The following is a 23,544-nucleotide window of genomic DNA, read 5'->3' on the forward strand; positions in this document are numbered from 1 at the left end:
ACTCAAGACTGTGTGGCGGCAAAACCTCTTCCATCCAACCACGGACTCTTGCCGGTACCTGTTCTATTTCTTTGTTCTCCCAGAAAGAACACCTACTTCGGTACTGGAGAAACTCCCATGCGATCAACAAATAGAAATAGATTCACTGACTGCAACTAACAGGTGTTTTGTTTTGTTTTAATTTCTAACATGCCACTAATCCAGGGTTCCAGAATGTGAATTTGAGTTTGGAAAGAGAGGTGATTGCAAGAAGACACACAGTCTAAGCTCTTTTCCCAGGCGAAGGAGGAGAAAGGAACAGAAGGGGAGTGCTAGGCTCCCATTGTGAAGGAACTGCCAACTCAGGTCAGGGCATCTTCCTGCAGAGAAACAGCCACCAGGAAGTGCAGAAGTGGAAGGCTATGGCAGAGTTGGAGATAGAGCCAAAGGTGACAAGAATCTCCTCTCCGGCAATCTTCAACACACATCACGCTTCTCTCCTCTCCAGAGGAGCAGTCACAGCCAAGAGACCTCAGCGTCTGAGACCCTATCACTCTTGCACAACGCAGCTGACAAAATTTGTGAGCAGTCTCCTTTATTAACTAAAGAAGGGATTGATTGGAAACTACACAAGAATTATTTGTGAATTAGGATTAGAGTTAAAAAGCTCTACCTCAGAAATTACATTAGAACTAAGGAGTTTCCAGATGTAGACAGGCAGTTCCACTAGAACCGTTAAAGGGGAGGGAGGGTTCCAGAGTGGACTTTCAACACTTCTTGTCAACACCACGGCAGGCCCAGCTCTCCAAGGCCCCTAACTCCTGACCCTTTTAAAACAAAGGTCATTTGTAGAATCTGTCTACCTTCCTTTCCATTCAATAAGAAAAGTATGCCCAGAAAAAGTAATACAGTCCCACAGAAGTTAGTCTCAAAGTCAGAACCAAGTCTCCCAACCTTCTAAGGCCTTTTCCACTTTTTAGCTTTCACTTTCTTTAGTCACAAGTTCTGGTGTTCAGCTTCACTTTCATTCCCCTATCTGCAGGGCAATCACATTTCAGCTTTATGAACTCCTAAAGAGACAGGAATAGTATGGTATACTTGCCCTCATTCATGGAGTCAAGAAACTGTTATTCTCTCCCTGTTCTTTCCACCTCAGCTCCCTTCCCATACCTTTCCTAGGCTCTTTCTGCCCAGCCTCACTGCCTTTCTGCTCAGCTTCTGCAGAACTACCTTGCTCTTGCCCCTTGGAAAGTCTGCCTCCTCACACACCTTGCCCCACAATCCCTTCCAACAAGCTCAGAGTTTGATAAAGACTAAAAGTGATGCTTTGGCAGCAGGTGACGGATGGATGTGATCTGCCTCCTACGGGAAAGCTATTTAAAGGGACAGCCCCACAATCCTCTCTTTCCAAAGTGACAAGAGAAAAGCCTGCTCTTCAGTCTCTACCATGCTGCAAACTCAGCTCAAGTTAACTTCTGACTTCCCCAGTCTGCAACCTGGTCTGCAGCTCCTAGTTCCTGTTCAGGTGGGAGGGAGAATACCTGACAACTCACTGAGGTGTGGGGGCTGAGGAGGGGGACTCATCTTCACCTCCTTTGATGACAGATACTTGGGAGAAGCAAGAGGCCTTAGGGGGAGGAAGGCTGGAAGAACATTCTTCCCCCAACAACGTGAGCACATTCCAGCCATGTGCCAGCCTCTTCTCAAAGTCAAACTTTGTGAGGGAATAATTAACTGATCCAGGCACCTGAGTCTTAGACTACAGAAGTTGGTCCTTAGCTGGGACCACCCTTCCTTCAGGATCTGGTGCTCAACCCACATTTGCATCCTCTTTGTAAAGTGCCAGAGGGAACCCTCACTTTCCTTGGCCAGACCTCAGACTGCACCTTGAGGCTGCCCTCTTTACCTGTCTCCTAGATAGAAAACTATAGCAGAAGAGGCAGCATCTCTGCTGCCCAAACCAAAGACAGCACTTTAGTAAGCATCTCCCTCCAGGCCTGGTGGGAGGAATAATTCCATCTCACTACTGCAAAGAAGTTAATGGAGACTTAATGAAAACACTGCACTAATGAAAATCCTGAGACTAGAACTGACTCGCCCTGTCAAGTCAGAGCAATTGAGGTCAGCATCCCTCCTGATAGTCACTCCTCAGTTCTTTTGGGGCCTAAGTTAAACAAACTGAGGGGTCTCAGAGCAAAAACAGTCCATAGTTGATTGTGTCCTGGGCTCTAAGTCAGAGACCCTCCTCATTAAGGAAGCAAATACCCGAAATGCTGAAGTGTCCTGTTTTTTCATGCATCCATTCACTGGAGGTCATTCACCTTTCATTCCTGCCAGTAAAGGTAGTTGCATCCTCACCTCTCCTCTTTGTTCCTTCTACAGTTTTCTGGATTCTATAAAGAGGCAGTCTATCAGGCAGAAAGTCCAAGACTAAGCATCAGACTTGAGTTCCAGTTCCAGTCCAACACATGACCTGATTCATTAAGTCATTTATTGTTGCTGATTGTGTTTCCTGGCCTACAATATGGAAGCCTTCCCTAGCTACCTTTCAAAATTGTTGTAAGTATAGAAAATGCTTTGAAAAAGTATAGGTAGATAAATAGATGGACATAATTACATGTCTATAAAAAGAGATTATGTCAAATTGTGGAAAACAAATCTGTTGATGTGGGTGGGTGGGTTACAAGGGGGAAATGGGAGTAGTTATAAAATCTGTGTGGTAATAGTGTTAACTACTCTGTGTCTTGACTGTGTCACAGATATACAAACCTGCACATGATAGGGCTGTATATACATACACAGAGAACCAGTATAAGTAAAACTGGAACACCTGAATGAGTTCAGTGAATTATATCAATGCCCCATATCCTCGTTGTGACCAAGAACTAAAGAACTGTGAGGTGTTACCATTGGGTGAAACTGTATAAGGATAGGCAGGACTTTTCTGTATTATTTCTTACAAGTAAATGTACATCAAGTATCTTGATTTTTTTTTTAATTAACAAAGGGACATTATGTCTACCTCCATTGCCTACCTCTCTAGCAATCCTCCAGGAGGTTCTTTGTAAATGAGTCTCTATGCAGATGGAGAAGGGGTCTGTATACACCTCCTCAAACAGAAGAACCAACTGGAGATACAGGGATGTAGGGTCAGCAGGGTGTAATGGTATATGCCTGGAACCCCAGCACTTATGAGGCTAATGTAGGAGGATCATGAATTTAAGGCTAGCCTGAACTGCATAGCAAGACCTTGTCTCAAAAGAAAGATGTGTCTTCATCAGCTGTTCTTACAGTATCAGCAGGTCTGACACTGAATCCCCCGCTTTGCACATAATGTCTTTTTCATAAAAAGGAAGAACCATCATTAGCTAAGGCCTGAAGCAAGAATCTCCATTGCATCTATCCCTAAAGAGCAGACAGTTGTTACTAAAAAAAATGTTTGTTGATTATGGGTGTCAAATGAAGGAAATATTGACTAACCCCAGGTCTGAAGAAATAAAAAGCAAACATCCATACACAATCCCAAAACAGCTATCAAATTGGTTTAATGAAAGCCGGATGGTTTTGCTGAAAGCCAACAACAATTGCTTCCTTTTCATGGTAGAAGTATGGACATGACCCTAACTAATCAACTGGCTAATTATATTTTCCCATTCCAACTATTCTGGACCTGTGACACATATGATCTATCACTCCAGCCCTCCCTGGCAATGAGTGTGTGAGTGAAGGATGGGGCTAGTGCTTTCTGCCATGGAGTTACTCAACCTAGTTAGATGCTATCTTAAATGCCCCAGGCTCTGTGACACTTGAAATTCTAATTGGTGCAGAAAAGGGCTAAGTTGAAACAGCTTATACTCCCTCAATTATCTCTACTCTTGGGCCCTCCAACCTAATGAGGTCTGTGAAATTTCAGATCTACAAGAGAAGTCCCTGCCTGGAGCAACAGCTGTACTCAGGCTGACTAGGGGATTTAGGGCTAAGTTAGTCCCACCCACTAGGAGGAAGAGTACCCCCAAATGGTCTAGGAGGGAAAACCCACAGGAATCTGGTTCACTTGACTGTCAGGTGACCTAGGATTGATCTGGATTGTCTACCTCTGTTCTGGGTTGTGGAGACACACAAGGAAAAGCAGGTGGGGTGACAGTAGGTAGGAGAGTAAGCTGGCCTTGAAACCTCTGGAGGGCACTTTCTCCCTGCTCCAGTGGGGAAGGCAGTCAAGCAGAGGTGGAGGAAGAGCCCTTCGAGGAGAAGCAGGTCTCTGTGCTGCTCTGCAGCAGTAGGAGCAGGCTGGTCATTTGCTGAACACATTTGGAAAAGGAAGAGAGGAGATAATCGTCCTAATGAATGTGCAGGAGACAATAGCAGCTCCAGAGGGAGGATTATAAGCTCATTATGCTTTAATATGATGATTGATCATCTCTGCCTGCCAGCATTATCCTAGAATAGTGATGAAGGTCGGAGAGACCCATGCCTGTCAGAGCTCAAGCTGGAGTCACCAGAAGATATACAATATGGCTATAGGTCACTGGCTTTTTTTATTGTTAAAAATTCATACATGTGGTTCCATACCCTTGTCCATAAACTGTCTGCCATGGCCCCAGCCTAGTCCACTTCTCCATGATTCCTCAGTCCTAGACACTCTTCCATAACCCTGTCATCAGCTGCAGGGCCTGACCCTGTCTCTCCCTGGGTACCCTCCCACTCTTCTCCCCTTCTGAAGAAATGGCTACAGCTTTCACTGTGGTGTGGCTCTTGGCACCTCCAAAAGGCCCTTCAGTGGGTACTGGCTGGCAGACGGTTCAGGTAGAAGGCCCGAGAAACCTCCCGATAGGCATTTCGTAGCAGGACGTAAGGGAAACAGGACTCCAGCATGTCCAGAGTCAAGAAGGGTGACTCCTCCACCACCTGAAACAGACAGCCAAGAGGTGAGAACTCCCAGAAGGCACCTGTGACACTGTTTTTCATCATACAGGTCCCAGGCCCTTTGTAGCTCTGAGTTCTGACACCCAGAGTTCAATGTGAATAGGTTCTGACTCACTCTTCCCTCTAATCCTTCCCTTGATTTGGCTCCCAAAGGCACTGTGTTCTGAGCTCCATTTCAATGGCCCATCCTCTCTATCAGAGCTAATGTGAAGAGTACAGAAACAGAAGGCAAGGGAAAAGAAAAACAAACCGTTTTCCTAGAGTCAGGACAGCCCCTTTCTCCTGTCCTGAATACTAAATCACACATGGGAAGCAGAGGCATAAGTAAAGAGGGATGGCAGCGCTTATTCATCTCAAAGCTTTATAGCCAGGAAAAGAATCACCAAGAAGACCAAGGAAGGGGGTCCTAAAACCACACAGATCCTCTCATACTGAGCCTCAGCTTCCTCCCTTTCCCAGCACAGCACCTGGGAAGCAGTAAGGATGCTACATAAAGGACCAGGCATGATTAATTAGTTTAATTAGAAGCTTTCATGTTGTGGCAATCCCAGCAGTCCCCATAGCTAAACAGAAGATAGACTTGAAACCTAGATAAAGCTAAGGATGGAAGTAAGGATGAGAATGGGCAAAGAGGCCATATTCCCAAAACAGCAGCACAACCCAGGGTTGGACTGAGTTTCCATGTGGGTGGGAGCAGGATGTATTTCCTTAGAATCATCTTCTCTCAAGAAATCATGAGCCTAAACTAATGCTCCAGAGAGGATTCCCACGTGCTCTGGCAATCCACACAGTGGGCCTTCCCCAATATGTTTGATGAAATGTCTACAGATCCACTAAGGAGAAAGAATCTACCATGTCTGCCCTCACATGTTACTCTCTCTCTCCAAAGTCCCTTCAAGTTTTACATTGGTAAGATTTTTTTATTCTCAAACACACATACACAGTACACACAACGGCCTCAAAAGAGCAGCAACACAGCCTGGAGGAAAGAAAATCTGCTGTCAAAACCACAGCCCCAGTCAGAAGTGGTGACTCATCCTGCAGTCCCAACACTTAAAACTGAGGCAGGGTGCCATGAGATTGAGGACAGCCTGGACTACATATTGAGTATCAGGATAGCCAGGGCGACATAGCAAAACCTTGTTTCTAAATAAATACATAAACAAACAAACTCACTTGCAGTGGGATGTTCTGTATGGCAAATGTGTTGCTAATTAGTCAATAAATAAAACACTGATTGGCCATTGGCTAGGCAGGAAGTGTAGGCGGGACAAGGAGGAGAATAAAGCTGGGAAGTGGAAGGCTGAGTCAGAGACACACTGCCAGCCGCCAGGACAAGCAGCATCATGTGAAGATGCTGGTAAGCCACGAGCCATGTGGCAAGGTATAGATTAATGGAAATGGATTAATTTAAGCTATAAGAACAGTTAGCAAGAAGCCTGCCACAGCCATACAGTTTGTAACCAATATAAGTTTCTGTGTTTACTTGGTCGGGTCTGAGCGGCTGTGGGACTGGCAGGTGAGAGAGATTTGCCCTGACCCTGGGCCAGGCAGGAAAACTCCAGCAACACTCACTCTTAAGTCCCAAGAGTAACAGAGAGATCTTTGCTTGGTGAGATTTCCAGCCCTCAGCCAGCAGATGGGAGCACATGCAGAGAAATGAGTGATAGCTTCAAGGAGCCACTGGCCCATAACTTCTTATTCTCTGCAAGGAGAATAGCAGGGGTCTATGGCACTGGAAACAGCCCTAGAGACAGAGACGGGTTCTAGTCCCAAATCAGCCCGTATATCTTGAATTTTATTCTGGTCTTCCACATCAACGTTTAAGTCTCAGATAATGGCCAGGATCCAATGTGACTGATATCAGAGTTCTTGATCCTGAGAGTGCCATCTCCTTCCCCCAGGACACCCATGCCAAGAACAGGCTGTCAACTCTAGGGTGGACAGTGCTCAGGCTGAACAGTGAAAACAGGAAGGCCTCAGGGAGAGAAGTGCTGGCCAGATTGAGGGATTACACAGATAGCCTTTTAACTCAGAACACAGCACCTTCCCTCCAGTCATCTCCAATTTCTCTGTGGAAACATTTACATTTAAATTGCTTTTCAGTAGCTAGTCCCTCCAATCTTCACCTCAGTAAAATGTGCCTGGTCCTGGCTCTGCTCCTGCTCTTCTTCCTTGGAAGCTACAAGGGACAAGAACCTCCCCATCTTTGGGGGCAGGCATGGAGGTGGGGATCACAGCAGAGGAAGTGGGGCTAAAAGGCAATTCACAACACAGTCACCTCCCACCTCCCAGAGGAAACAGAGGCATACTTAAGTCATCCAGAAACTAAAGTTAGCAGCAGGCACAGGGAGCTCAATTTATTGAGCACTTAATGTCTACAATGCACTTCCTCAAATATCTCCTGATTCTAACCATGCCACCGCGAGGATCATTATCCACTGTTATAGACAAAGAATCATGCTATTGCTGGGCATGAAGACATACATCTGAAATCCTGGCACTCAGAGGTTAAGGCAGGGGCATTTTGATTTGGAGGTCAGACTGAGTAACACAGTAAAACTCTGTCTCAGAAACGGGGGAAGGAAAGAAAGAGTGGGCTCCAAACGCTGTGCTGGCATGCATAAAGAGAGAGACAGAAAGAAAAGCAGCAAGGAAGGGAAGGAAGGAGGAAAGGAAGGAAGGAAGGAAAGAAGGGAGGGAAGGAAGGAAGGAAGCAAGCAAGCAGGCTCTAAATGCTGTGCTTCCTATTGCACTTCTAGCATCTGCCTCCCACTGCCCTCATCTACATTCTCCTCCCTGGATCCCTCACTCATCCTACATGCACATACACACCTCAAACCCATTCTTTCCTCCATCATAATAAAAGACGGGTAGGCCTTTTTCTAGCTGGAGAAACTGAGACATAGATGGCATTCAGGGCCTGAGTCTTTAAAGAAGAGAGCCTGAATGGGTGGGTCCCTACATTTCTAAGCCCACATACCACATAACTAAAAAAATAAGAAATAAACTGGGTATGGTGACATATGCCTTTAATAATAGCACTCCAGAGGTAGAGGCAGGAGAACCAGAAGGTCAAGGTCATCCTTGGTTGTATATGGAGTTCAAGGCCAGCCTGGGACACATGAGGACCTCTCCCTTAATAAACTTATTATGTCACACTTTCAAAACATACCTTTGTAATTCCATTGAAGTCTAGGCTTGAATTAAGAATACATAGACTTGGGCCAGAGAGCTAACTCAGCTAATAAAGGCACTTGCTGCCAAGCCTGAAGACCTGAGTTTGATCCCCAGGACTCACATGGTAGAAGAGAACCAACTCCCGCAAGTTGTCCTCTGACCACACATGCACCACATGTATATACACACACACAAATAAATGTAAAAATATTTTTTAATTCTTAGACTCCTCAGAGTTCTGTATCCTAATAAAACAAAGGAGAAACTCGGTTTTTAGTTCAGTCCCTCTTCTTTTCTCACCTCATTTGAGGAGTTTTGTGTACACAGAGAGACTCCCCTACCTGCACATCTCAGCTGCAGCCATATATCCTTGGGTAGCAGAGGCACATCTACTGTCCTCCCCAGGTCTTGGGGAAGGAGTTCTGTAGGTAAGCTGGAGAACTCTAATACCATAGATATCTCGAGTGTGTGCTATGAGGTGGGGTACATCCTTTCCCACTAGGCCAGAGGAGGGTAATGGGAAGGTTACAGGTGGTAAGAGGAGGCTTAGGGGAGGGCCTCTAGACAGACTCAGAAGCCCTACCTGCCCAACCTAGAGAATCAGACTATCAGATGAGAAAAGTGAGTAAATATGCTGAGAGGGAAACAAGGTCATAAGAAAAGCACTTTAAAAAGTCAGCTTTCTGTCAGATTAGAGGCAAGCACACAGCTTGAGAATCAGGGAGAAGAGATAGCATGAACTGCTTGATTCATGGCCTTACCAAGCTCCCTGCCTTATAACCAAAATTATTTCCTTCCTGGGAGCCCCATAACCAAACCTCTTTAATTCCCTCTATACTATCCAGTATTCTTTTCATAGCACCTTGAAGACAAGAAATACACTGGTAGGAAGCTATCACAGAAAACCAAAAGCATACTGAATAGCCACCCAAAAAGGGCATTGCTGCCCTTCTCCAAGTCAGACTCAGGAACACTGCAAGACAAGGGACCTATGAGCCAGGGGCCAGAGAGGTCCCATTCTGCCTAGAAGTCCTTTGAATGCTCTGCTCTGGGATCACAAGTCTAGAATGTTCACCAAAATGTGAGGATGGATCCAGAGGATCCGGGCAGACTTAAATTCTTAGTTAATGCTTTTGGTTAATGACATGGCAGGGACCCAAAGACCCTAAAAAGGAGTCTCCTGCTGGCCCTCCTCTCCATTCCTAGACCAACTTAAACAGATACATACCAATCGCATGAGCAGAGAAATGGATTCACGATTTCTGGTTTTGAGCTTGTCAGTCTCCTGGCCCAGCTGCAAGAGGCTGACAGAAGCCACCTGCAGAGGAAGCATTTGTAAAGAAACAGATTTTTATGGAGGTCAGAATAGGACAGCCTCAGGCTACAGGAACTTAAGAAAAGATCAAGGAGGAGCATTAAGAAGTGCTAGGCTGTTCCTGAAGGCTCATGGTGGGAAAGTGTCAGGTCCCTACGTTTGAGAGACACACACTGCCTGCAAACTAAAATGAATCCCAATGGCTCAGCCTGCCAGTGCAGACAGAAGGAGCTCATCAAATGCCAGGTAAGAGGGCACAGGGGGCAGGGAATAACTTCGAACAAAGGCTGGTGATGCTGCACACCAAGAGATTAATCTTTTCCTTGGCAGTCTCTAGATATTTCCGTCATCAGACTGTTTACAGCTGACTCTGTACCCCAAAGCCTGGATGGACCTCAAACACAGTGCTCTTAATATTCTCCCCTATCAACTCCCAAGGAGCTGTCATCTCCACTGCCAGGCCTCCAGAAGATCAAGGAGGTAGGTAGAAGTGTGACAGCCCAAGCCCAGGTAACCTGAACTTTCAAACAAACAGGGCAAAGGGGAACAAGGAAGTGGGATCCCTTTTCTCAAAGATCTGATGGGAATCCTCTTTGTATTGAAGATGGTTAGAGCACATTCTGTCTAGTTGGTTGTCCCTGTTTAAACAGAAACCCTCTAACCAGACTACTGTCCCTGGTGTGTACTTCTCAGAATAAGGGTATATTTCCTAAAATAATAATAATAATAATAATAATAATAATAATAATAATAATAATATGATCTGCTGTTTCTTTCTGGTAGGAAAAAAATGAGGCCTAATTCTTAACTCAGGACCATGCTTCACAAAGGAAGAGGTTTCCCATTGCTGAGAATGCTCAGGCAGGGTGAGGGTAATTGACCATGAGTTGGAGTGTATGAACAGGAATCCTCCATAGGGATCCAGAGTAGAAGACTACAGGGTCTTTTCAACTATGGAAGGATATTACTTATTCTACATTTTTCCAGAGGCAAAACTAAGATCAATGGTGATATTTACAGGGAGTCAAACTTACGCTAAAAGCATTTTCAACAAATTTTCAAACAAAATGGACTTCACCTACACAGAATCTACTGCCTGGTTATAAACTCCAGTCCATGGAAACCCAATCCAGGGTTCTCGAAGTAAAATCCTAAGACCAAGATCACTTGTTGGGAACACTACTGCTTCATGATTTAAAACCAAGCTTGAAAAGTGGTAAGTGACAGTACAGAGTAGGAAAGGCCCTTAGACAGCATGAAACTCAGCATCACTATGACTTTAATGTATCTCTGATCTTTTGGAGACCAAATTAGAAACACAAGGCTGGGCTCACCCTGTATTCTAATTCAGGAGGTCTGGGGTAGAGATCAGGAGTCTATTTTAATCAGCTCCTTAGGATATTCTGACGTGCACCAATGTGATGAATCACAGATCAGTTTAATCTCTTTAGTTTATAAATGAGAAAACTGAAGCCTCAAAAGTTTGTCTGTCCAGAGGTCACAGGACTTCACAGATTTTCTCATTGTCCAGTAATCTCCCCAAGTATCTGGACAGAAGCTGAAGTCCCAGCTGTCAGGAAAGTTAGAAAAGTTCCTGTCTTTCACAAAGCAGCCTCCACTCTTCCTGCATGAATGATGTGGGAAGTTAGACTCCAAAGACCTTGTGGTAGCAACTATCTAAGAGCTGAAGTCAAACTACTTCCACTCTTCATGGTCTAGACCCACTCACCACCAGAAACTCCTTGAGGTGGGTTTCAATGTTCTTGTTGTACAGAGTGAAGAGGGCAGCAGACACCTGTATGATGGCTTTGGTCAAACAGTGGATGTTGTTGTTGTAGCCTAGGTTAGCATGGGAAAAGGGGACACAAAGAGAATGGCAAAGTGAGCAGCCCAGGCTGGCCCTAACTAAGAATCAATTCTCTCTCTCTCTCTCTCTCTCTCTCTCTCTCTCTCTCTCTCTCTCTCTCTCTCTCTCTCTCTCTCTCTCTCTCCATCCTAGACCAACCTAATTGACACCAAAATAACTAGATGATATTTGGGGACTAGAAAAAGTATGTTCCTACGGTATTTTGTTGGGATAGAATTTTATGCACAAATCATTCTCAACTGCTTTTTTGAAACAGAAATTTACACCTTTAAAGAAGTCTGTATGTTGGCAGGAGTGGTGGCACGCACTTTAATCCCAGCATTCCAGAGGCAGAGGCAGATGGATCTCTGTGAGTTCTAGGCCATTCTGGTCTACTAAGTTAGTTCCAGGACAGCCAGGGCTACACAAGAAAACCCTGTCTCAACCTCTCCCCCCAAAAAGCAGTCTGTATGTTCCAGGTAACTTGTCTTTATTCCACATCCCTTCCCTGGGATCTGAATAGCATCCGGTCCTTCAAACCCACACCTTACTTACCATCCTTCTCAATGCTATAGAAGGAAGAAGGGTCAGTGGCAAGGAGTGGGAGGGAAACAGCAAGAAAGATCAAGAGTAGGCATGCCACCTTATACTCTTCTTCAGGAGATGAGTTATCTGGGGGGAAAGACAAGGACATGAGGAAAAGTAAGGTCAACAAACTGGAATTATCTCTTGCAAGGGTCCTACTTCACAGAATCATGATCACATGAGAAAATGTCTCTGACATGCTTTAGCATGTATTGTAGGCAAGTTAGAAATGACTGAAGGAGACAGGACTAGTACCCAGTTATAGTGAGGTCCAAGTCCTAGAGTCTCACCCCTGCCCATGGCAGAGCAAAACCCTCAAGGGCTCTGCTGACATACATCCTAGGATACCTGTTAGCTTAAGAGACGGAGAAGCAGGAAGGAGAGAAAAAATTCTCACTGACCAAGAGAGAAGAAAATGGGTGAACCTGGCAAATCTGAAGAACTTAGTACCAATCCCTGGGGTCAATTCTCTTCTAGGTATATATAACAACAAATGGGCCAATCAGAGAAATGTGTAATGGAATATATAAGAGTGGTCCTGGGGAAGGACTGGAAGATGCGCAGGATCCCACACAACTTAGTGCGAAACCACCTGCTATCTAGGGCTGTTCTCTCACTGATTCATTTGTGTGAATCTTATTTCTCCAACCACACCATAAGTTCCCTGAGCCTTTGCTGAACAAGAGATGCTCACTCAGAACTACCTTCTTCTGTTTCATCAACAAACCTAAATAACCTCTGTGAGCATCTTCTGGAGGATATATTTTGTCTTGCCTCCCAGCTTATATCCTCTGAATTCATACCCCCAAATAAATTTTTTTTTTTTGGTTTTTCGAGACAGAGTTTCTCTGTGTAGCTTTGTGCCTTTCCTGGAACTCACTTGGTAGCCCAGGCTGGCCTCGAACTCACAGAGATCCGCCTGGCTCTGCCTCCTGAGTGCTGGGATTAAAGGCGTGCGCCACCACTGCCCGGCTAAATAATTTTTAATATTGGTGTTCCCCCTGCCCTAAAGCAGGGCACAAGCCCTTCCTTGCCCATTCTTCCATCTTACCAGCTTTCAGATTGGCAATGGCAGCTACCAGGGCTGGATCAATGTCACAGCTCACCCCTGCAGCAGATGCCAGCTCAAAGACACTCAGGGTGACCTAACAGAAAACAAAACAACATTCTGGAGAGGAATTCTGGCATAGGGGAGGTGTCTAGAGGAAGCTCTCAGCAGCCAGGATGCCTAGGTCACAGCATTTTAACTTAGGGAGTACTATTATTTTCCTAGATAGACTTTTCATAGCTTTCCATAGCCTGCAGTGGAGGAAAATGCTTTAAGGAGCCGTAGAGATGGGTCCCAATAAAGTGCTTATTGCACAAGCATAAGGCCTGAGTTTGAATCCTAGCACCCTCATAAGAAGAAAAAAACTGTGCATAGTGGTGTACACTTATAATCCTAGCTCTGGGTCTAGAGCAAAGAAACCGGCAGATCCTGGATTTCATTGGTCAGTCAGCCTAACCAAATCAATGAGCTCCCAGTTCAATGAAAGACCCTGTCTCAAAAAATAAGATGGAGAAAAATTGAGAACACCTGGTCAATCTCTGGCTTCCATAAGCACATGTACCCATACCCGCATGCACAAATGCACAAGCCCACGTGAATATACACACACACTTTGGCATTCAACTTTATTTTCCCAAATGCTTCATTTAAATAATGCAGCTAAGGTTATTTAGTCACTTGTCTCTAATTACCACTTCCTTTCTTTCATGCTTTGGTCAGGTCCTTCACTCTCGAACATCATTTCCTCTTCTCTGTTTACATCTAAGTCATATGAATCCCTCAAGCTCAATTAAAGTCTCGTAGGCCTCCCTGATTCAGTCCAAGCCCATTCTTCTTCCTTTCTTGTCCCACGAACCAAGCATTGACCATACACAGCACTTGGTATTAACTGACTTTTAAGAGGATAAACAAAACCATGTGGCTTCTCCCCAAACAGATTCTAAGTTTTGAAAATCCTATGGTGTAGTGAAAGGAGAGGGCATTTTGGGAGTGGCACAGATCTCAGCTCAAATCTTACCACCATCACTTAGTCACTGTGTCTAAAGGTTTTAACCTCTTTGAGCCCCAGGATTCTCATCTGTACAAATGGGACAATTATACTTATATCAGACCATATGGGTAAAGCATCAACCCTAGTGACTAATAGAATTATGTTTTTCCACCTCTTCCTTTACTGTAACCAGATCTTTGCACTTTTCTTCATCTTCCTAGTGTTTCACATAAGGCTGAGTATATACAAATCATTCAATAAAGATTGACTTATTGATACCCAGATCCCTTGTTGTACTTAGAATTGGGTTCTCAGGATGTAACACAAATCCTGACTCCAATCCCAAATATTTAGACCTCTTTTGAAGGTTTGTTTTGTTTTCGTTTAAGCACATCTTTTTGCAAAGGCCCCACAGATGTTATAGCAGCACACCTTGTGTACAGTACCAATACAGAAGCCACGTTCTGCTTAGCCCTTTATTTAAATCCCTTAGACCCACCTGCCTGTGGCCACAAGGCCAAGCAGATCAGGGACATAGTAAATGACCTGTGGTGCTAAAAGAAGAAAGGTATAGTTGACAGGTCTCATTTTCCCTTGACCTTCCTCCAGGTCATCCCCTTCCTCTATCCACCCGCCTATTTTTCCAGGAAAGCTAAGCCTAAAGATCAAACTGTCCAGATGATATGATCTAGACAAGCTCCTGACAGGATGGAGCACTCAGCCTCGACATCTGCAACTGTCAGAAACCCAGGCTATGCATGAAATCAAAACCACCTAACAGGGGTGGCCAGCCTAGCCCACATCACCCATCACCTGACTCCCAGGTGATTTGAGGCATAAAAAGAAGGAAACTTCACAACTATTTTGATTTCCAAGTAAAGAAGTTCTTCTTAACATCCTACTTCAATTCTTCATGCTCACTACTTCCGACCTCTTTCCTTTAAAGGAGTCAATCATAAGAGAAATAGCCAGCTCCTTGTACCAGAAGGAACTTGTCCCCAGGCTTTGGCTGTATTTCCTGAATAGCACATTTGTTTGTACTAGAGGATTCAAAAGACAAGCTAATTCTAAAAGCGGAGGGAGTGGACAGTTAACTCCATTTGCCTGCAGAAGCTCTTCTTCCCCCCCCCTTTCTTTCTCTTACTCTCTCTTCCTCTTTCCTACTCTCCCTCTCCTATGCCCACGGGTACTGGAGATAGATGATGGGGGACAGAAAGTTTAAGAACTGAGAGGGATAAAAGGCTGTGGTGGGGAAACTCTAAGGTAGGTAGGATGGGTGGGAAAGGAAGGAACAAATCTTACACAAAGTACTCCTGACTAAGGAGGGGACCTGCTTGCAAGGAACTTGGCATGTAATTTGCATATTGTTCATTTCAAGTGAAAACCTACAGATACTACCCCTGATCTCACCTGTCTCCCGCACCCTCGAATGTTTCCCCAATTCTCTCAGAGCTCCCACTTTCCTCTGTACCCCATCTGGCTCCCCAGCTCTGCCCTCTCCCTCTCCGTCTCCCAAGGTCTGCGTGACCTGTTTCCCCACTCAAGTCCCAACTCTTGTTCCTGTAGAATTCTCAGAGCCCTAGCTCCCCACAGACAGTCTTTGCCCTCAGCAAGTCACCCAACTGAACCCCAAGTTGCACCCTTACCTTGATGTCTGTATCTGGAGTGACAAACTCCTTCAGGCACTCAATAGAGCCCATGAGAAAGGGGCAGTGGGAAGAAAAAACCTGGAGAAAGAGAAGATGAGTGAGTCCAAAACTAGGTAGAAATGGACAGAAAGGGGCCTTGATTTAAGAAGCCAGCTTTCCAGCTCCCATTACCTAGGCCTGGAGGTCTCTTAAGCTCATCAGTTTGAAGGACCTCTGCCAACCTCAGCTGCCTCCTTTCCATGCTTATGTTTCATGCAAATACCACCCACAGAGAGGCTTAGAGTTCTGCAACAGCCTTCCCTACTCACCTCCTGAAGTCCCTCTTGGGCCATGGCCCTAAAATTGAGAATCACCCCAATGATGGTCATTCGTTTCAGCACATTTTCAGCCCCTGAAGAGAAAGCAGGTTGTTAGAGGGGAGAACAAGGGAGAATGGTGATGATTTTTGCTTCTTCAGACCCAGCTTCTCAAAGCCCCAGCTCCTCAAAGCCCCCGTCGTTCACAATGCTTCCCTCATAGCTCCTTTAGGAAAGTGTTTACCCATCAGCTGGGGCAGCAGAGATGCCATTAAGTCTGGCTTGCTGAAGTTGGATCTGATCTGAACCAGTATATCCATGTTTTCCACTACCAGCTTCTGCAGTTGAACAGAGAACAGAGGCGTACAGTAGGTAAAGAAGAGATCGATGCTCTAGCTTCTAGCTTCCACTCACAGGCAAGACCTTTTCCCAGGCCGTTTCCACAGTACCTTCAGCTCCACAATCTGAGAGGTTACATGCCACATTAGGTTTTCACTCAGGAACTTCATGCCATAGGGGCCAAGAATTTCAGCCAAGGCTCTCATCTCTGGAATAGAGTTTCAAAGTTCCCAGTGAAACACAAGTCTTTGAATATATAAATGTTGTCCAGGAAGGAAAGAATGTGGGCAGCTGAGAAGAAAAAAAAAGTCTGCAGTCCTACACACAGGTGGCAGGTCTGGCTGCCCATGAGACAATTTCTTCTCCCACCACTAATAACTATAGCATGACTCACCTCAAATGATGATAGCTATTTACTTCTTTTTAAAAAACAAAACTTATGTGTATGTACCTGAATGTATGTGTACCATGAGCATGCAACACCCATCAGATCCCCTGGAGTCATAGCTACAGACTTTTGTAAGCAGCCCATGTAGCTATTGAAACTCAAGCTCCAGTCCTCTGGAAGAGCATGCTAAGCCATCTTTCCAGGCCTCTATTTACCTCTTATATGACCCTGCACTTCCCAGTCCCTTTTTCTGGCTTTTGCTATTGTTGTACTAGTTTAACTTGCTTTAATAGACATAAGGCCTCAAAAAAGTCACTAAACCCCCTCAGAGCCTCTTTGCTCCTCTGTAACATCATGAATTCCTCAGAATGAGCATTAAAAACTACAATGATAAACACTATAGGAAACTAGATACAAACAAGGGTGTCTTAAGTGGTAGTAACCAAAAGCCCTGTGAGGCATGGGGCAAAATCACTCCACCATGGCTTTACAGGCAAGGAGATTAGGTGCTTGGCCAAGGTCACTTAATCACATGGGGGCATGTCCAGAAACCCAGTGCAAAGCCCTCCTGCCCTTACTTTGTCCCTGAAGAGACCATGCTTGTGCATCTGGGATCTCATTTCTCAATCTTCCATCGACTTCCAGTATTTAATATCTCATTGGCCCAGTTTCCCCTTGAGCTGCCTTTTCTTTTTTTCATAATCAACACACATTCCCCAGAGTCTTAGTTCTTTTTGCTTTAAATTCTTTATTCTTCAAAATCTAGTCTTGCCCCTAAGGCCTTATCACTCCCCACCCAGCCTGCTTTTGCCCTTTCTAAGTTAAATCAAACTTGCCTGAGGGAATCCCAGGTTGGAAATCTTAGTGGCAAGCTCAGTTGGAAAATGCTCTGGCTGTGATCTTTGGCTATTGGCCATTTCAGCAGGGGAAACCACAAAAGACCAGAAATAACAAGAGAGCAGCATAGGGAAGACACATTCAACATCATTAATCAGAATTCAGAAAAGAAGGGAAACTGGGATTCCTGGCTACAGTCTTTGAAGGTAGGACCAGATGATGCCATCCACCTCCATCAGCTACAGAGGAAACAGCCTTGGTCACTGCAGCTAACACAATGCCTGGTCCAAAGTAAATACTAGACATTTGTAGAGTCATCAATTTGCAATCACAGGACTAAGCTGAGAAAGGTAAAAGGATTTTATAATTAACTAGCCACCTTAGAATGCTAACACTGTTGCCTAAGGGGAAGAGGGTCAAAATTGCCTTCTATGGAACTAATAAAGAGGCAGCAGGCTGGTCTACTAGATGGATCTGCAAAAACCCCTACTCCAGTCATCTCTATCCCCAGTTAGTAACCCTATGGCATCCTTTTCTTCCTATCTATTTTTGAAGTAGCATTGCCCCATCACCATGGCAACCCAGAGAAATTGGGGTGGGGGTGGCAGAAGGGTGAATGTGCACTGCCTCCCGCTGCTTGTCAGTTGTCAGCAAGACCTAAAGCAGGTTTTACAGGCTGCCTACAGCTTGTGGGTAGAGCTGATGAAAGGGGGCATCTAAAACCTCCAGTAGGCAAAGTATCGATTGTTTACAGATAGAATGTAGAGAATGATAAGGAGACAGAGCTGGAAAATATAGACGTGCATTTTTGCTTCCTTGGCATCCCCAGAAAAGGAGAATGAAAAAGTGTGGGTCATGGAACACCTCTATTTACCTTAGTTCTCATGCACAATCCATCGTTTACATGGAAGTGAGAGAAAAGGGGATGAAATAGGATCCTTCATAAGAACTCAGTTCATAATATAAATGTTAAGAAGGAATTATATGGCTTCAAGCCCTCTTTAAAAAGGGAATGGTGCCGCGCGGTGGTGGCGCACGCCTTGAATCCCAGCACTTGGGAGGCAGAGGCAGGTGGATCTCTGTGAGTTTGAGGTCAATTTGGTCTACTGAGCTTTTTCTAGGACAGTCAGGGATACACAGAGAACCCCTGTCTCAAAAAACCAAAAGGGGGGGTGGCTTTCCAATTCACTGTAACTTCCTTATCTGTACACACACACACACACACACACACACACACACACACACACACCAATCAATCAATCAATAAAATACTGTTGTACACTGGGAAGCAGGAAAGCAGTGCCACACTATTCTGGAGTTTGACTGTCTGAGTTGAAATCCCAGTCCCACCATTTATCGATATGTGAACTTAGTGACTCCTAACCTCTCAGTGCCTCCAGTGTGTTCATCTGAAAAATGGGAATAGCAATAGGAGCTGCCTCAAGGCTATCGTGTGAATTGAATTCTATGTATGAGCACTTAGAACTTGGTCCATAATAATGTCTTCCATCATCTCATCAGCATTGGCCAAGGATCGGAACATCATCTCCAAGGAAGAAGATGCCAAGACATCAGATCACCACTTAATCTGTCCACACATGAATCTGTTACCTGCATTCTGTGTGGAAAAGGAAAATAAGTACTAACCACCCTGGAAGAATGAACCCTTCGATGACTAGTGAGCCTGCCTAGCTCCTAAACCTCTCTCCTTTTCTCTCTTCACCTTCATCTCCCAAGTCACTTCTCAATCCCCAGCCAGCTTTAGAATCTCTTTTTCTGTGTTCCTAAAGTTGAGCAGAGTCCAGCAGCAACACTAAGAAGAGTGCTGAATGGACCTCTAGGAAAGCAGGAGGATTTCAGTCAAGGTACTGAAGAGGGAAGTTCAGCTCTGTGGCAAGGAGACCAGGGTGCTGGGCTCACCAGAGATGTCCGAGAACTCCTCAGCACTGAAGTTCTGCTCCCCATCTCGGGGAAGGCTGATGAAAGCTTGCATGGCTGGAGAGAGGATGATGACTCCACTGCTCGCCTGTCTGAGTAGGCTTTCTAGGTACCTACAGGGGGTGGGGGGAGCTCAGGTTAGCATCCAGTCATTTCTGCCACCATCACACTGGAGTCAGGAAGAAAGTCTGCTTAGGAGCTGGGATGGAGAAGAAAGACTGAAAGAAGGCAATACAGTAATCTATTTAACACTCTAAAGATGTTGCATCAGAAGCAGGAACGTGATTCCACTTGGGCTCCAATTCACAGGTATTCCACCATGCCGTAAACACAGTCATGCACTCCCAGCCCTCAGGCCCACTGTCTTCCAACAACTGTACTCTCCTTGCCCTTACCCTCTGTCAGATAAGATAGACAGGCTCACACTGGCATTTTTTAAAAATGAACTAGGTTCCTCTGAAATACACTTAAGCTGTACCCTCTCCAGTGAAGAGCTAGACCAAGGACCCAGGATCCCAGAAGCCACTCTCAAATCAAACCTCTGGCTGACAGGAGCACCCATCACCCAGTCTCCAAACCTTCCCTCCTAACCACTGGACAAGTCAGAGAAGCTCTCTCTAGCAGTGTCTGAAGAAGAGGGCCCACCAGCTGCAGCACTCACCCAGACACCGGTTCTAAGTCTGTATTTTACAGTAGCATGGGCTAAACACCAGTGAGCCAAACTCAGCTTCCACTCGTTTTTCCCCCCAGTTAATTACAACTAGTTGTCAAAATTTTAAAACTGAAAATTTACATTAAAAATAATTTAATGGGGCAGCATTCAATAGGTACTAAAAAGTAGCTGTCTCTGTGAGAGGCAAATGGCTGTAAATGCTCAAAGTCCTAGCCTAGCTGGTGAAATCCATCCACCTCACCAGGCTGTGTACCCTTCCCAGTATCCCCCTAAGCTGATAGTAGATTTAAAGCGCCACCTAGTGGCTTGGAGAGGGAGAAATCTGCCTCTTGGCCCCCTAAACATGTCAAAGAAAATGGTGCTTTCTCTGGTTTGGGAAACGGGCCTTTCCCTATCCAGAACAATCTACTGGACTTGACACAGCTTTGGTTAAGAACAAGGAGACTGTGCAGGAGATATGGTAGACAGCATGGTTCTCGGAGCGAGAAGCTAAAGCAAAAAGAGAAATAAGGATGAAAGAAAGAGTGGTAGAATCCTTTTCAACAGAAATAGCAAGAATCCAGAAAAGGAAAGTTAAGGATAGGACATTAAGAGGAATAAGGTCAACGAGCCACAGGGTAGATGTGAAGGCTAGAACAGAAGAAGGTCTAAGTCTACCCTGTCCGTATATTATTGCTCTCATCTACAAGCAGAAAAAAACCTCCTTTGCAGGTCCAGTGAGCCGCTGGAGGTTAAAATGCTTAGTTGTGGATTTTACGATATAAAGAAAGAGTACTAGAGGTGAGACAATGAAAAGGAACACTGACCAGTTCGTGTAGAGTGTGGTGACAGTCTGCTCGCCACAGGAGTCCAATGGCTGTGTCTGCTGCAGGAGGGCACTGCGGACAACTCTGGAAGCATCTGCACCCAAGAACTGTGCCAATGACTGAATGAAACTGATGTATGCTTTGACTCCTGCCAACAGCTCAGAAGGCCTAAGGATTTCCTGCGTTGTGGCATTGTAGCCAGCCAAAGTCACGATGGCTCTAAGTGACAAAAGCCTTAATAATTATAAATATATTAGGCCGGGCAGTGGTGGCACACACCTTTAACCTCAGCACTTGGGAGGCAGAGGCAGGCAAATCTCTGTGAGTTCAAGGCCAGCCTGGGCTATAGAGTGAGTTCCAGGAAAGGCGCAAAGCTACACAGAGAAACCCTGTCTCAAAAAAACAATAAATAAACAAACAAACAAATAAATAAATAAATCGACAGCCACATTAACAGCCCTGTGTTTATGGTGTTGCATATGTTGTCTCATTTAAACTCCAAGTTAACCCAGTAGGCACTATTACCCCCACTTTGTAGATAATAAAACTGTGTAAGCAAATCACTTGCTGAAGATCACACAGCTGGCCAGTGGCAGAGTTCTGACTCGGGTCCATTGTCATTTGACTCCTAACCATTTCTTTCTCTGGAGAAATTAGGTCAGCTGGTAAAAGACCTGAGCTCCCAAATGCCAACAATAATGGTAAATCATCCTTAAAAATCCTTGGAAACACAGTGCAGTCCCTGGTGGTCATGGATGCTGGACTGTATAGAGTACCATAGCCTGCATACTCTAGACAGAATAAATGTCTTCTGCATACAGCCATAGGGCTAAGATTTCATGTTGCAGCCAGTCATTTGACTTACAACATTTTCTTCACAAAATAACATAAACAGTCAGGATAGAACGTATTCTTCACAGTGTCACTCATTTGCACCTTATTATAAATGAGTTCCTCAAACTCTTCCTGAGCTGTGAGATATTTGGAGTTCTTTGGTTGGTTGGTATTATGGCAAAATATTTATGGCAGGATATTCAGGAAGGTCTATTCCCACAAATTAAAGGGAAGATCCCTGGGTACCATTTAAAGGCAATAAAGTAGAAGGGACAAGTAAGAGGCAGGCCTAATCAATCTTAGAAATTTTAGCCAGTTGTGGCACACACCTGTGATATCAGCACTCAGAAGGCTAAAGCAGGAGGGACTATGAATTAAAGTCTATCCTGGGCTACATATTATTTACGGAGGCTCTATCTCAAAGCAGGGGACTGGAGTGGGGAGATGGCTCAATGGTAAAAAGGACTGGTTGCTCTTCCAGAGGACTGGGGTTCTATTCCCAGCACCCACAGAACAGCTCACAACCATCTGTAACTCTAGTTCCAGAGAACTCAGTATCCTCTTCTGGTATCCAAGGACACCAAACCATGTGTGTGGTGCACAGATACACATGCAAGCAAAACACCCATACACATAAAAACAATAAAAATAAATAAAATTTCCTTTAAATTAAAAAAAGTTAAAACCTCTAGACAAAACCCTGGAGCTTTTGGAATAATGACCTTGTGAAGCAAGCATCAGAGATTCTGGGAAACTAGGTGATCACACTTTTACTGCTCCAGGGCCTGGAAACTACCATGGCTGCTGAAGGTGTTCATGGGCAATTATCACACTGTCATCCCCTTGACTTGTGTATACAACTGAAGCACTTCCTCCCCTAGAGCTAATGCGTACAGAACAAAAACTAACTATTTTATTTCACCCAAGCAAAACCCTAATAAGAAAATAAATCTGCACATCTTACAGTCTTGTAACTGGTCTTCCCGCTCCTGTTCTTATTCATGCTAATAAAGCCAGAGTGACTTGTGGTCACAAAGCTTATTATAGCTTTGCTCCAGACCAGCCAAGGCTGAATATCGAGATGCAGCCCAGTCCTTCCAGTGCACTACACACATGCACAGCTGCCTACACTCTACCCACCCAGCTTGCCCAGGCTCTCTCTCTGCTACCACACTGCCCTCCTTGTCCCTTAAACAGAACAACAGGTCCCTATCTCAACCTTGGTAATACTGGTTCCTCTGTCTACAATGATTGTTCCCAGCCACACACCATACCTGGCTTCATAGTTCCTTCAAGAGTTCACTGAAATGTCATTTTCTCAAGGTGTTGGACACCGTGAATGCACTAAAACTGCAGAAACTCCTCACCACACACACACACTTCCTATGACATCTCCCTTCCCTGCTTTATCTTTCTGCTTATCATTTATCACTAAACTACCATATATGCTACTCTCTTATTTTGTTAGTCTGTCTCCCCTACTACAAGGTAAGTGTCACGGAGCAGGGCTGTTCTGTATGCTACTTTATCAACAGCCTCTAGAACAGTCTTGACACTTAGTAAGTGTTCAATAAATACTTGTTACATTAATTTCTCATATTCCAAGACAAAACACAAAAGGATAACTAATTATTCATAATCACTCCTTTTCATCCCTAACCAATACAGTGCATCCAACATAAGCAGTATCTTCCTTCTCAGAGAACAATAGAATGAGGGCAAAGTACAGGAAGGGAATTTATTTATTTATTTTTTTTAAAAGATTTATTTATTTATTATGTACACAGTGTTCTGTCTGCATGTATCTCTGCAGGCCAGAAGAGGGCACCAGATCTCATTACAGATGGTCGTAAGCTACCATGTGGTTGCTGGGAATTGAACTCAGGACCTTTGGAAAAGCAAGCAGTGCTCTTAACC

General features: G+C 44.8%; 1 protein-coding gene across 1 annotated transcript in view; it reads right to left on the bottom strand.

The window, feature by feature from the left end:
- Nucleotides 1–4,495: 4,495 nt before the first annotated feature.
- Nckap1l (NCK associated protein 1 like) overlaps nucleotides 4,496–23,544 on the bottom strand; it is a 46,552-nt gene continuing 27,503 nt past the window's right edge. The window contains exons 21-31 of the mRNA XM_059247818.1: nucleotides 20,794–21,012; nucleotides 19,297–19,427; nucleotides 16,262–16,359; nucleotides 16,057–16,150; nucleotides 15,825–15,907; nucleotides 15,514–15,594; nucleotides 12,880–12,973; nucleotides 11,799–11,915; nucleotides 11,127–11,236; nucleotides 9,311–9,400; nucleotides 4,496–4,884 (exon numbers count right to left, since the gene is read on the bottom strand). Of these exons, the coding sequence (XP_059103801.1) occupies nucleotides 4,753–4,884; nucleotides 9,311–9,400; nucleotides 11,127–11,236; nucleotides 11,799–11,915; nucleotides 12,880–12,973; nucleotides 15,514–15,594; nucleotides 15,825–15,907; nucleotides 16,057–16,150; nucleotides 16,262–16,359; nucleotides 19,297–19,427; nucleotides 20,794–21,012 (1,249 nt within the window). The 3' untranslated portion in view covers nucleotides 4,496–4,752. The remainder of the gene's footprint in view (nucleotides 4,885–9,310; nucleotides 9,401–11,126; nucleotides 11,237–11,798; nucleotides 11,916–12,879; nucleotides 12,974–15,513; nucleotides 15,595–15,824; nucleotides 15,908–16,056; nucleotides 16,151–16,261; nucleotides 16,360–19,296; nucleotides 19,428–20,793; nucleotides 21,013–23,544) is intronic.

This window comes from Peromyscus eremicus, chromosome 20, assembly GCF_949786415.1.
Source record: "Peromyscus eremicus chromosome 20, PerEre_H2_v1, whole genome shotgun sequence".
Lineage (NCBI taxonomy): Eukaryota > Metazoa > Chordata > Mammalia > Rodentia > Cricetidae > Peromyscus > Peromyscus eremicus.